The sequence below is a fragment of the Emydura macquarii genome, unplaced genomic scaffold, assembly GCF_026122565.2.
Source record: "Emydura macquarii macquarii isolate MOO-44397 ecotype Brisbane River unplaced genomic scaffold, CSIRO-AGI_Emac_v2 contig_719, whole genome shotgun sequence".
In the NCBI taxonomy this organism is placed as follows: Eukaryota; Metazoa; Chordata; order Testudines; family Chelidae; genus Emydura; species Emydura macquarii.
In genome coordinates, this window is record NW_027130856.1 from 2,033,742 (window position 1) to 2,047,873 (window position 14,132).

General features: G+C 40.8%; 1 protein-coding gene across 21 annotated transcripts in view; it reads left to right on the forward strand.

Annotated features, from left to right (window-relative positions):
• Positions 1-12,236, forward strand: part of SVIL (supervillin) — a 213,450-nt gene extending 201,214 nt beyond the window's left edge. For all 21 annotated transcript variants that reach the window (XM_067542573.1, XM_067542572.1, XM_067542584.1 and 18 more), the window contains 7 exons: positions 103-310; positions 1,013-1,146; positions 2,165-2,320; positions 2,931-3,074; positions 9,095-9,216; positions 10,245-10,400; positions 10,536-12,236. In XM_067542573.1, the coding sequence (XP_067398674.1) occupies positions 103-310; positions 1,013-1,146; positions 2,165-2,320; positions 2,931-3,074; positions 9,095-9,216; positions 10,245-10,400; positions 10,536-10,622 (1,007 nt within the window). In that variant the 3' untranslated portion in view covers positions 10,623-12,236. The remainder of the gene's footprint in view (positions 1-102; positions 311-1,012; positions 1,147-2,164; positions 2,321-2,930; positions 3,075-9,094; positions 9,217-10,244; positions 10,401-10,535) is intronic.
• Positions 12,237-14,132: the final 1,896 nt, after the last annotated feature.

A 14,132-nucleotide genomic window follows, 5' to 3' on the forward strand; every position in this document is an offset into this window, starting at 1 on the left:
TGTGTAATGTCATACAGCGCTTGCCATTTATCCTAAAAGATCTTGAATTAGAAGTAACTTTGCTAGTATGTAATAAAGCTGTCCTGTTCATGCCCACTCCAGGTGACTGGAGGCTGTACTGTGTACGAGGAGAAGTTTCCATTGAAGGAAATTTACTTGAAGTAGCATGTCACTGCAGCAGCCTGAGGTCCAGGACTTCCATGATTGTTCTCAATATAAGTAAAGCCCTTATCTACCTGTGGCATGGCTGCAAAGCACAGTCTCACACAAAGGATGTGGGAAGAACAGCAGCCAATAAAATAAAAGAACAGTAAGTAGCTGACTTATACCTTGGAGACATTTGTATTGTCTAGCAGAGCTATGAAATGTAGCTATCTGCCTGAAAAAACCCAACAACTCTGCAGCAGCACTGATCTTGAGTAGGTTGCTGAGATATTGCAGCAAGGAAGTGTGTTGGGAGAGGGAGGAATGGACAGGGCACCTAGTTCATTATGTGCATATCCTGATTTCCACACAATCCCAATAATATTAGATACATTTATTGTTCTTGCTGTATTGAGTTGGCATTCCAGTTAAGGAAATATGTGTTCAATCTCCACGAGATTGAACAACATCCTAAAAGTAAAGATTAAACTATGACCTAACAGAGGTGATAGGATAAAAAAAAGCTTTATGAGAGAGGGGATATGATGAGACTAGGGAAGGAAGATTGCAAGAGGAACTGATGGGGGGATTGAAAGGAGAAACTGGAGAGTTGGTAAAGAGCTCACATGAGTATTCTCTCACGCTCTGGGTATATGATCAGTCATACAAATAAAATGCAGTTACTGAAATGTCATATCTTACGTTGTTGTTTCCTGTATAGATTGTCACATGGATGAGGCTGGCAAAAAGGAAGTGTCAGTGTCCATAGAGTCAGTCTTTGGACTGACTTGGGCTGCTGACAAGTGCATGAAGCTGTGTGTTGTTGGGAGTAAGGGTGTTGGGTTCACATAACTTCTTTGTGTTGCAGATGTCCATTGGAAGCAGGATTGCACAGCAGCAGCAAGGTGACAATACATGAATGTGATGAAGGGTCGGAGCCATTGGGATTCTGGGATGCATTAGGAAGGAGAGATCGAAAAGCCTATGATTGCATGTTGCAAGGTAATGCTGCATTCCAGTGATCTTTACCTAAATGTTACTGTGTTGCAGGACTATAAAATACATTTTTTTTTAGTTCAATGCATTTCTGATTTTGATGTGAAACTTCAGCGGTAGTCAGGGCCCTGATGAAGTCAAGACAGTCATTTGAGAGTAGAATATGCTTCCTGCCCCACACAAGTGAATCTATTGGGTCTGGGGATGGAAGAGGCTGGAGAGTGAAGTGTCCTCCCCGCACAGACACATAGAACAGAGCAGCAGTTAACTCTTAGCCCACCAAATGTTTCAGTTCTCCTCTGGAGGGATTGGATGATTGTTTGTGTTCAGTCATAAGAACATAAGAATGGCCATACTGGGTCAGACCAGTGGTCTGTCTAGCCCAGTATCCTGTCTTCCAACAGGGGCCAGTGCCAGGTGCTTCAGAGGGCCAATTATTGGCCTCTCTGCTGGATCTGTCAACAAAGGTAATAGTTGTGGGGTGGATTGATAATATGAAAATCTTGTCAGTTACATAGTAGTTTGTGAGGTAGGCTAACTTCACATAAGCCACAGAACAGGCAACCACCAGGGGTGTGTCTACACTACAACTGAAAACCTGCGGCTGGTCCATGCCAACTGACTGGGCTTGCGTGGCTTGGATTAAGGGGCTGTATAATTGTGGTGTAGATATTCAGACTCGGGCTATAGCCAGGCTCTAGGACCCTGTGAGCTGGGAGGGCCTCAGAGCTTGGGCTCTGGCCTGAGCCTGAATGTCTACACTACAGTTAAGTAGCCCCTTAGCCCAAACCCCACGAGCCCAAATCAGCTGGCATGGGCCAGCCGCAGGAGTTTAACTGAAGGGTGGATATACCCCCAATGGCTGGTCACAATGAGGCAGGGTTGGATTCAAAATGCGGTCTGTTGCCAGTCTCCTTTCCTGATTATTCAAAAGCCAAAGTGTTGTTATGTAGAAAATGTAAATGCAGCTTTTCAAATTAATGGTGTCCTGTTGTACTAGATGTTTTTTTGTTTGCTTTATTAGATCCTGGAAAGTTTAACTTCACCCCTCGCCTGTTCATCCTCAGCAGCTCATCAGGAGACTTTTCGGCCACTGAATACATATACCCTGCAAGAGATCCCACTGTCGTCAATTCCATGCCATTCCTGCAGGAGGATCTCTACACTGCCCCACAGCCAGGTACAGAAGCTGGCAATGTAAATATTGCACTAATGCCAGCTACGATACCCATCAATAAGTTTTCCAAACCCAGACACCCCCAGTATAATGTTATTTCCTCAGGTAAGTAGATGAAACATACTGATAGGAGTTATTGAGCAGTGGTGATCTATAAAAGTATTCATGCAACAAGCAAGTAGGGAGGGAAAAGGCACACTTTGCTTTGCACTGGGACACGGTAAGCATGGGTCTGTTCAGATTTAATTCACAGCAGTAGAGTTTCAGTGTGCGTAAAACCATGAGAGGTTCAGCTGTGAGCAACAAAAGATTGAAATTTCCACTTCGCAGACACTGGGAACCAATTAAATGTATTTGTATGTGAACCATTACTAAAGAGAGGCCACTCTTTTGTGTGGGAACCAGAGTTTAGCCCCTTGCTTCTGGGGTTCGCAGAAATCCCTGTGGTTGAATAACAAATGGCATTGATGGACTCTAAAATGAGTCTCATCTGTCCTCCATTACCAAAATAAGCTGATTTTAGTCAGGGCTTTGCAGTTATCTTATGGAGAAACCTAATAATACATTGACTGTATAAATCTCTGGTATTTTTGGTTGTTCTTTGGCTGTGTAGCACTCTTCCTTGTTGACAATCACCACGAAGTGTATCTTTGGCAAGGTTGGTGGCCTGTAGAAAACAAAATAACTGGATCAGCTCGAATCCGATGGGCTACAGACAGGAAATGTGCCATGGAGACAGTACTCCAATACTGCAAAGGTAAGAAGAAAGGTAATTTGTGCCAGTGTTAATCCTGACTCTTTTAAGGTTCTGCAGTAACCATCACCAGAGTATTTAAGTTCTCCCTTGGTAAAGTAAATCGGCAAGGTGAGTCTGTAGTAAGCTTCAGGGAATTTCTGTTCTTTCCCCTGATCCTTCCATCAGAATTAGGAGCCTCTGCTTGGGAAGTAATGTTTTTTATTATTTTTAAATCATCATGCGTGTAATGCAAATGTGCTTTCTCAAAGAGGAAAGCAGGTGGTGGATTAGTCTGATCATCTCTGGAAGTTCATGCTGTTACAGAACCCCCTTTAATCCTGAATGCTGTGGCTCCAGCTGTCATGCACTTCATCCTGGGTTTTGTAAACTGCATTGTCCCAAAGAAATGGTGGGAGATGCAATTGCTGATGTAACTGGCTTCTGATTTGTTGATGGCTTTGAAAATCAGGAACAAGGCTTTGAACTGACAAGGTGGAAGCTGATCGGGGCCTTTTGTAGGGAGCAAACTATAGGGTGATGTGCTCACAGCAGCCTGCCTCATTAAGGAGACAACCAGTTATGTTCTGCATAAGTTAGAGCCTCTGAATTGCTTCCATATATAGCCCCGCCTACAGTGATCCAGGCTGCGATTGATGAATGTGGATTGATTCTTATCTGGGATGAAGGGACTGAGCAGGAGATGAAAAAAAGGTTGTTTCCACTGATGTTACCTGGTCATCCAAGCTTGGGAGTGAGATGAAAAGAACCTTGAGACTTCTCACCCCTCTGACAAATAGGGGTTGGGTGATGCCTTCATTGGAAGAAGAGGACATTGACTCAGCTGTAATTTCAGAGCATTTCTTCAGTCTGACTAGCATCACTCCAGTTTAGTTTGAGCCAACTTTTCCCAGTTACAACTAAAGAGCTGATTTCTTGTGGCATTGTGACATCCTTGGTGACATCGGTTTCAACTGCAGTAAATGAACTGTACAACTCTCATATTGTTGGCAACTGAGTCAGTGGCACCTTCCAGTGGTCTCTCACATATGTTGAATAAGGTGAGAGGCAGAGGGGGGGAAGGATATATTATTTACCGCTGTTGAACTCTACGTATGTTGACCCTTGGGGAAGAAGTTGCCAGTTACTGATCATGGCTCTTTGGGTCCTTAGGAGAGGAATGACTGTCCTTATGCTACTGTACAGTTTACTCCAATTGTCACCTAGGTGGATCAGAAATCCCTTGTGGCTGAGTGTGGAAAGTCATTGAAAGGGAGAGCATTAAGACGTGATGTCTATCTATTCTATGCAGAGGATGTTAGCAAGTATTTTCACATGCTGGCCTTTAGTTGTGTTCAATCTGAGTAGGCATGAGAGGTTCAAGAGGGAGCAATAGTTGGAAAGGCCTTTGAGCACCACATGCTGGTTTTTTGAGGACTGGGCAAACCACTGCAGTTCTGAAACGCTGAAGGAGTTGTTGGTGATAATGCCACCTAGCTCTTACATGGCGTTTTTCACCTGTAGATCTCAGAGCACTTTACTAAGGAGGTGAGACACAGAGGTGCAGTGACTTGGCCCGGTCACCCAGCAAGCCAGTGGAAAAGCTGAGAATAGAATCCAGGTCTTCTGAGACACAGTCCAGTGGCTCCAGCTGCTAGACAACACAACCTTGTGTTAATGGAAACTCTTCCCCCTCCCCCCTCTCGGCTTTCATCAAACAGGAGGGGCATGGATCTCTGTTAGAGGTTGTGACTTGAATGTGCCTCTGAACTTCAGTGGCTGTAATGGTAACAGGGTGGCGAATGCCATCTGCAGTGGTTTGGATTTTCTGTCTCTGTTTCCCCTTCCTCCCTCCCATATTTGGATGCAAAGTAAGTGGAGAGTCCCTTGGTGGTCTCTGTTTGGGATTACGAATTACAAACTGATACATTATTTCGCTAAGTGCAATAACTCTGTTGGCTATGATTTTTCAGCTGCAGTGGCTTTGGAGTTGAAAACTCCCTTTGCTCCCTTTCCAGGTGTGGTTTTAGTTCGGCAAGAGCTATTTGTGCTGTTGATGTATGGATTCAGAGCAAGTTTTCCACCATCAAAGTCCTAATATTCTACCTAAGCACGTCACCTGCCAAAATCAATCTGAATACTAGGGTGATCTCAAGCACTGTGAAGGAAAAGGAGCTAGGTTTGTGGCCCAGGTGACAGTGGTAGCCAGCACCATTTGACTATGCTGTTCTACTGGATTGTCAGCCTGTTGGGCTTGTGCGTTGGGTGATTCTCCTGTCAGATATGCTGAAAACTTTACAGGAATTAAGCTTTCCTGGGTTAACTAGCTCTGGTCTTTCACTACCCTAACAAGATGGAGCAATTAAATAGCAAGAAATATAAATACTGCCATTATCCTAAAAGTAAAATAGAATAGCAAGAAGGATCTAGTTAAGTGGGTAATCTGAAGAATTCAAGTGAGGGTTTTTTTGTTACTTTTTTGGCTTACAGCCAGTGTTCAAACTACAAGATGACATGAAGTAGTTTGGTTTGTAGCCTTGGATAACAGCTTGAATATTCCTAGCAGCACTCTTTGCTTCTTTTGTGCATAAATCTCTTTATCGAACCTATCAGATTTTCTTGAAACTTTTAAAAGCTTTGTCTGCTAAATCAGCAGACTACTTTGGAGCACTGAGCTCCAGCATAGGAGAGAGAGTATGTTTTGCCATTTGTGCTCTTGCATAAGAGAGGCAAACCAGCTTGAGTAGAGGGCAGAGTTCACTTCATTAACTGAACTGATTAAATGTTTCTCTGCACAAAAATTAAATTGTCCTACCAGATGGCTAAGCCTATGTTAGAGTAATATCTGGTGCAAACAACCCTCCCTGTACCCCACCACTAGTATTACTGAGCTGAATTGCTTACTGTCTAGACTAGACTGACAAATTTTGCAAAATGCAGAGTTTCAAATAGCTGTCAGAGTATTCCATGGCAAATTCAAGCAGTTTCCATAGTGCGATTGTGATATAGGAGGATTAAAAGTAAAGCAGATATTCAAATGACAAATCTCATGTCTAAATTGTATAGCTGAAGTATTCTGATTTGTTGCTAATTTGTTCATTGGGATACTTGAGATTAAAGTTCTGTAAATTCGTCTGTTTCATGCAACTGAATGCTTTCTAATATGTTTGCTACCAAATGTTTGACCTCAAACAAAAACATAATGCTCACATTTTGCAGAGTTGTTGAGAAAGTGGTTGTGATGTTTCTGGGTGCCCAGGACCCTGAGTCACCTTGTTACCCTCCGCCTCTAGTGTGAGGGAGTCTTGCTTGTGCTTATGTGGGTGTCAGCTTCCTGACCCCACCAGCCTGTTAGCCACCCAAACACTCTCCCAGCCCTATTTTTGCCTTGCAGTGTAACAGTAGCATTCCCCTATGATATCCAGCGTCTGATGCTGGCTACTCAGGCTACTTTTACACTGATGGCGGCAAAATCGCCGCTGCCAGATCGCTCGTTCAGGATCGATTGAGCGGTCAATGAGACCTGATCAATCGATCAGGAAGTCAACTGAGTAAGTCCACCCCCTCAAGTAGCATCACGTTGAGTCAACGGGAACGCTGTTCCCATCGGCTCAGCGCAGTGTGAACAGCGCACAGAAGGGAAGCTGAGCAGTCGACGTCAGTTATGCAAACTACTTTGCATAGTTTGCTTAACTCCCGTCGACTGCCACGGTCAGTGTGAACCAGCCCTCACAGAACTACTGGGTTTCCAAAGGAACAGAACACACCAACTTTTAAGATTCAACTCAGGATTAGCATTTTGCTTAATATCACAACACGTAGATATATTTATAGTGTAAACAAGGATAAGTTTGTTATCAAAGATTCAAGACACAAATGATAGTGAGTAAGAATATTGGAAACAAATGGGTTACATATAAAATAAAATCATAACACGCTATCTTAACTAACAGGTTAACCTGTCTAAAGAAGTTTCTCATCCAAAGTTATCTGCAGTGTTTTCAAGCAAAGCTGCTTGAGATCCCGTTTTCATGAATGTAAATGCGCTGTCCATTTACTTCCTAGGTGCAGGGTGAGGCTGTGTCTTCTTTGCCTCCTAGATATACCCCCAAATTCATTTTCTTTACTCTGAGCCAGCATAACCCCCCTCTCTGCTACCATCCCCATTGGCTTGTTTTATCCTGTGTGCTCCTTCCCTGTTGACTTCACATCTCTTCATTAACATTTGACTTCATATGTAAATGGCCATCCTTTGTGTTAGTGTACAATGCTTAATTTGTATCCCAAAAGAGAGAGACATTGCTTTTCACCTGTCTGGTGGAGAACTGGTTTTTCACCTTTGCTGGTGACTAATGCCTTAATACAGACATGAAAACCACATTTTCAGTATATCTATGTAACTCCTTACATTGTATCTATACATGGAATTCACAATGATATTAATGACCCATGTGACACTGGCCTTCATTTGAGATGTCATGTGGCATTCTGTGATAGACTAGAATGTACACACCAGACTTGTGAGATTTCTGTAATCTCTCTGCTCCCCCTTGTCAGTTAGTGATTCTTGTGAAGAGACAACTCTGGCAGTGTCTGGACTCCTCAGATTTCATTGGTCCCTATCTGTCAGGTTTATGTATAGGTATGGTGTGAAGATTGCACTCGTTTCCTTGGTTGACTTTCTAACAGTGGATGAAAGTTAGGTATCCATGCTGACTCTTTTAGATCTGCTTGCTGCTTTTATTACTAAGGACCATGCACATTTTTATGTCCAGACAATGAGTGCAGTAGACAGGGTCACTCTTGATCCTGGGTTGATGCTGGCTGTCCTCTGAGATCCTAGAATGCTGGGTAATAATAGCTCAAGTGTGTCCTCTTGCAAGGTTCTGTTATCATTCCTCATGCTCAGTTTGTAGGGGAGGCTGGTAGATGAGATAGCAAAGTGGTTTAAGCTGATGACAAGCTTCTCTGTCTTCATTTCATCTAACCTACAAGTTGTGGTGTCGTCTTTCTCAGTGCCCACCTGAGATAGGGACTTGGGGTAGAGTGGGCTGGATGAGGCTCCAAATAAGATGGTCTGAGGCTGTTTTTAGAAATGATGCCCCTCTCCATTTTTAAGGACTTTTGTCCACCCTTCTTCAGGGATATTCAGCATCTAGGAACATTCTTGGGTCCCTAATTTTTATGAATTCAGCTGGCCACGAGTGCCTTTTTGCATCTGTGCTTGGTGTAATAACTGCAGTCATTATCTATGGGTATGGCTTTCTGACCTTCAGATAGGATTATACAGTGTTCTGGATGATGTGCAGGGCATCCCTTGAAAATCCTTCGCAAGTTCCAACTGGAGCACATTGCAATAGTCCAGTTGGCCATACGGAGCATGTTATGAGTACTCCATAGACTGCACTGACTTCCTGTTCACTTCTAGATTCACTTCAATTCCAGGTGTTTATATTGCTTTCTAAAGGCCTGTCTGTTTTAGCTTCTAACTACCAGTACCATCTTGCACTCCCCACATACTGCAATGGCACTGTGGACAGCTGAGATGTTCTCACAGAGGTCTCCAAACTTGAATTGTGCATGCTGCTGACATTTTCAATGGAGGACACTCTGTTCTGGAATTCCCTTCTCTTGGTGGTCTAGCAAAGCCTAATCTGTTACCCTCAGAACATTATGTAAAACTCATCTTTCCACTCAGGCTTTTTAGCAGGGCAGTGGATTGGGCATATATATGTTATATTATGCATGTTAGAAGGGGAGTCCATTTTGTTTTGTTCTTTTCACTAGTTAGCTGCATATTTGGATTGGCACATGTGCCCAGAGGTGATGTGATAAAATACTTTTAAAATACTGAAAAATAGACCTTTTTAAAGTTTTTCTAATGTACAAATGAAAATTTGCTTAATGAAGTCTAGATGAAGGGCCCTGGCAGTGAATTAATTTTTATGAATTTTAAATTAATTTTACCTGGAAGTGTAGAGTGACTGAGAGTCTGAAAGATAATTCCTGTTTACAACTCTCTCTTTGTGTTTTGGATGTTATAGGAAAAAATGTAAAGAAGCCTCCCAAATCCTACCTAATTCATGCTGGTCTTGAACCTCTGACATTCACCAATATGTTCCCTAGCTGGGAACACAGGGAAGACATAGCTGAGATCACAGAAATGGTAAACAAACTTTCCATTGCAATTTTTTCCTGTTGCTGCTCTCGTATTTGCTGTTTGATATTGCTAGTAACAGCTAACCCGTTTTGTGCTGGGAAGTCCCAAACTCCAGAGGATTAACCTAAATAATGCACTTCAGGAATCTGGAAGAAATAAATATCGTTCACATGACTGAATTTTGACAAGGGCATTATATATATTTTCAAAGAGTTATAGATTTTCATACATTCTAGTAAATGTTTCATTCTCTGAGGACTTAAGAATTGGAACTAAAAGATTCTTAACTTGATTCTTAACTTTGAATCCTACCTAAAACTAGTAAGATAAAAAGAATGGTGCCACCTCTGAGCTCCACAAAACTGTGATTAAGTCCTGTTCCTGCCTATCAACAAGCCATGCTCTTGTTTTCTTTGAAGCCATGAACTGCAATATTGTTTGCTTCCATACAAAATATTACACACACTTTGGTGGGGTTGATTCACCAAGAAGAATCTCAGTGCAACTGAACAAAACAAGTAGCAGTATGTTTTTTGTGTAATTCAAATCATGATCTCCATCCTAGCATGGCAGAGTGTCATTGTACAGGGATTTCTTTGAGCCTCTCTGCATTGGCTTCCCCTTCAGGGAAATGGAGTTAATACAAGCCCATATATATGACTGCTCTAAGATCCTCGGATGCAATGTGTTTTTAAGTGTAAACTATTACCAAGAAGGGACATTGCAGTAGATCCCAGAGAGAGCCAGTTTTCCTCAGTCAAAATTTGATAGCAAAATGGTGGTTTTATTACGGAAGAGGGGAGCCCTCATGTCCTTAAATACAGATATTTTATAGTAGCAAATTGTTCCAGCCAAAGAACTGGGTTAGCTCCCAATGTGCATAGTCTGCTTCTAAAATACAGGGACCAGCTAACCATCCCCAGTTACTGCAGAATTGGTACCAGCAGTGTAATGAGCTGTATTTAAAATCAGCAGTTGCTGATTTCAATAGCATGTTGCTAAACTCTTTCCTGTTATTCCTTTCTCTCCTCCAGGATGCTGAAGTTTCTAATCAAATAATCCTTGTAGAGGATGTGTTAGCCAAACTGTGCAAAACTGTGTATCCGCTAGCAGATCTCTTAGCAAGGCCTCTACCTGAGGGAGTTGATCCACTGAAACTTGAAATTTATCTTTCAGATGAAGACTTTGAGGTAAATGGAGTGTGTACATGCATGTATTGAGTCATACCTACATTCTTGTGACAGTTTCACTACTCAATTGATGAGCACTTTGAGTTTAGTAAATGACTTTCCTAACAATGATGTGTTTTTTTTTCTTAAATTCAGGCTGCCTTAGAGATGACAAGAGACGAGTACAATGCACTGCCCTCTTGGAAACAGGTTAATGTGAAAAAGGCAAAAGGACTTTTCTAAGTAGTGTTAACACTTAGTGGAAGTACCTGATGGATCTGTATCGTCATTTTCAATACCCTGGGATTAGCAAAACGAATTGCTCTGAATTAGTGTTCAAAAACAAATTAGAGATGATCTTAAATTTTAGATACTGCCTGATCTTGAGTCATGTAATATTGTAAATGTGCGAGAGAATTCTTTTTGAAAACTTTGTTTCAACTCCAAGGATAATGTGTTTAAACTTTGCTCTCCTGTGCACTTAAACAGTAGTTTCTCAAGCTACTGCTGCAACAATCCTTTGGCTATATATAGTACTTGCCATGTGTTTTTTGAAGAGGTTCTCTTTGTAAAGTATTATTTTGTTAGTTTGTGGATTACAAAGAATTTATATTTATATAAACACATAGAACAAGTATGTATTTAACAATGCAATATGTATTCACTTTCAAGACTTTCTTGTAAAAAAAAAAAAAAAATATCTACAGAACGTAGCTGGATGGCAGTTGCTTATACGGAATTAGCTATACCACCAATATGTATCTCTTATGCATTCTGAAAAGTTTCTCTTCGCAATAGGTAATGAATTGCTCTCAGTGCTGCTTCAGGTGCTAAGCTGAACAAAGCATTTGTATTTATGGCATGTGTTTCTTTAGAAACTATGCAAATCAACCTTTATACTTCAGTATCCAAAAATGTATAGTGCCTTGTTTTTGTGTACAGTTTATATACAAAAAAGATTGGTCTGCATTTTGAAGATGGTTTAGAATGGTATCCTATGTTACTTTTATAACAGTAGAAATAAAAACATCTCAGTTTCTAATATATGTTGTAAAGATTAAATGTCTTTCCTGATATAACAGCTTAAAGTAAAAGCTTCAGAATAAACTCTTAGCAGTGCTCTGGCTAGTCATTATTTACACACACACCCTTTACTAACCTATAGAAATGTTCCATGATACTGTATTTACATTTGAAATATTTGTAACCTGAGGCATTTAGAGGACATGTACAGTGTTATGATTTAAGAGTGGCAGATCATACAGAGAAATTTAAGATGATTATACAAAGATAAAATTAGACTGTGCAACAACAGTCTTAACTACTGCTACCTCTTGAAACAATTGTACAACTATTGAACTACTTTCAATGTCCCCTTTTTATACCTTATGTAAAATGTTTGGCCAATTGCATACCTACTAAGAATATGCATGATTTTGACTAAAGCTCTTGAAACAAAATGAACATGGCATTGAATGTTCTCTGTATTTTCAATCTCAAAGAAAGTGGTAGAACTGAAAACATGGCCATTTGCACTAGTTTGGCAAGTATAATCAGGTTGAGATTCTGTCATTGCTTGAAATGTTATCTTTATTTTCAGGTAGCTGCTATCTCTGACCTTGAATTTTTGTGAAGATTGCTACTGTTACCTTTGCAATATCATTGTACCTTTCAAATACTACATCCTGTAAACCCAGAAAACTTGCCTTATAGACTGTAGCTACTGGAAATCTCCTTTCTACTTATAAAGGGAAAACATCTGTGTTACCTGTTAGTGCCAAGTGACTTTGTATTTTTGATAATTGCTGCTCTTGACCTGACTGAGACCACAGGAAAATAAAGTGGATCTTGAGTGTAGTGGATGTATGTTTTGTCAAACCTCCAGACCAAATCTGATTATCCACATGTTTTAAAAGGATTAGGCTTTGTAACTATTCTGACAGATGAGTGTAAAGTTTTAAATTAGTGCACACCTCTTCTCTTTTTTGGTCTAAAAATATGTTTTTTTCCATCTCAGGCATAAATTTCATATTAAGTTGCATTCAACTGATGTGCAATATTACAGCAAAAGGATTTATGAAAATGGTTTATTTTCTTTTGTTACTGATCTCTGTGAAGAATTAGAAATACCCCACAGGGTGATACTGGCAATATTTCCAACCCCTGAAAATAACCATTTTCTGACCTACAGGTGGATGCTGACATACCGTTTTTAAGAAGCCAGTAGCAACCTCCATTTACTCATTTTATGTCTTCTCCTTGGGGTCTACCTTCAGAGTGGAAACACACATTCCAGAGCACCAGATTCATAGAACTATTTTCTAGAACTGGATCTGAAGTATTTGCTGCATTGGGTCCTCTTCAACATATTTTAGCCTCCATGTATTTATGCTGTTATTATTTTAAACACTTTTTTTCTTTCACCCTTTGCAGTGATCAAGATAGAATTAAGGATTAGCTCCATTTATTCACACATTCTTAACAGAACCCAATAAACAGACCACAGCCATCAGCATGAAAAAATAGGGATATTCATATCCTGAAGCTCTGCCCCTAAATCAATATAATATTCAATATAATACAATGGTAAGCACAAGGCACACCAATATTATATTGATTTAGGGGCAGAGCTTCAGGATATGAATATCCCTATGTTTTCATGCTGATGGCTGTGGTCTGTTTATTGGGTTCTGTTAAGAATGATCCCAGCTATTGCTTGAAGTTCATGTACAATTAATACATAAAACAAACTTCTTTATCAGCAACAAAAAGCAAAGTCCCATTCTTAACACCCCCCCACCCCTCCCGTCTTTCAAATTTGCACATCAGCTCCCACGAGAGGCCTGATAAAAAAGCAAAAATGGACTGACCTTGAAAAAGTACCTGAGAGGCAATACATTCAAACTCTCTGTAACCAAGGTGGGGAAATTAATCCCAGAGTCAAGCAACCTGGAATGAAGGCACCGTGCCAGCAACCCCATTGCATTTAAAGCAGGGTTGATTTGTTCTAGTGCCTCAGATGCTGCTGATGGGATTGGTAACACAGGAGTAGAGAGGCAGCTTGTACAGACAGGCAGGACCCCAAACATATAGGTTTTTGTACAGGTCAAAATTAGAGCTGAGTGAAAAATGATATAGGTCTTTTCACAAAGAACACCCAACATTTTCAAAGTTATGTTTGTTCTGCTAATTTCAGAAAGGAACCAGATATTGTTTTAGTGGACATTTTTCATTATTTTTAATTAAACATTTTTGGTTTTTTCCTTTTTCTCCCCCCCCACTTTTGTCTCCCCACTCTCCCCTGCTTTCTATGTTACTATTTTAAGGGTCAAAGTGCAGAGGGAGGTGAAGAAAAGGAAAAAGCTCACAATCAAAACCTTTTTTTTTCCAGGCATCATATAAAACAAACAGACTATAAGGTTAGAAAGGACCAATCATCATCATCTAGTTTTACCTTCTGCACAACACAGGCCCCAGAACCTCACCCACACACTCCTGTAATAGACCCCTAACCATTTTTCTTTTGAAAACAAAAGGAGTGGATTTTTTGTAAATATGCCTAATGGCCTATGCTGGGAGGGGTTGTGTCTGGCTGGTGAGTCTTGACCACATGCTAAGGTTTTAGCTGATTGATGTATTTGGGGTCGGGAAGGCATTTTCCCCCAAGGCAGATTGGCAGAGGCCCAGTGGGTTTTTCACTTTCCTCTCTAGCATGGGACACAGCTCACTTGTTGGTGGATTCTCTGTATCTTG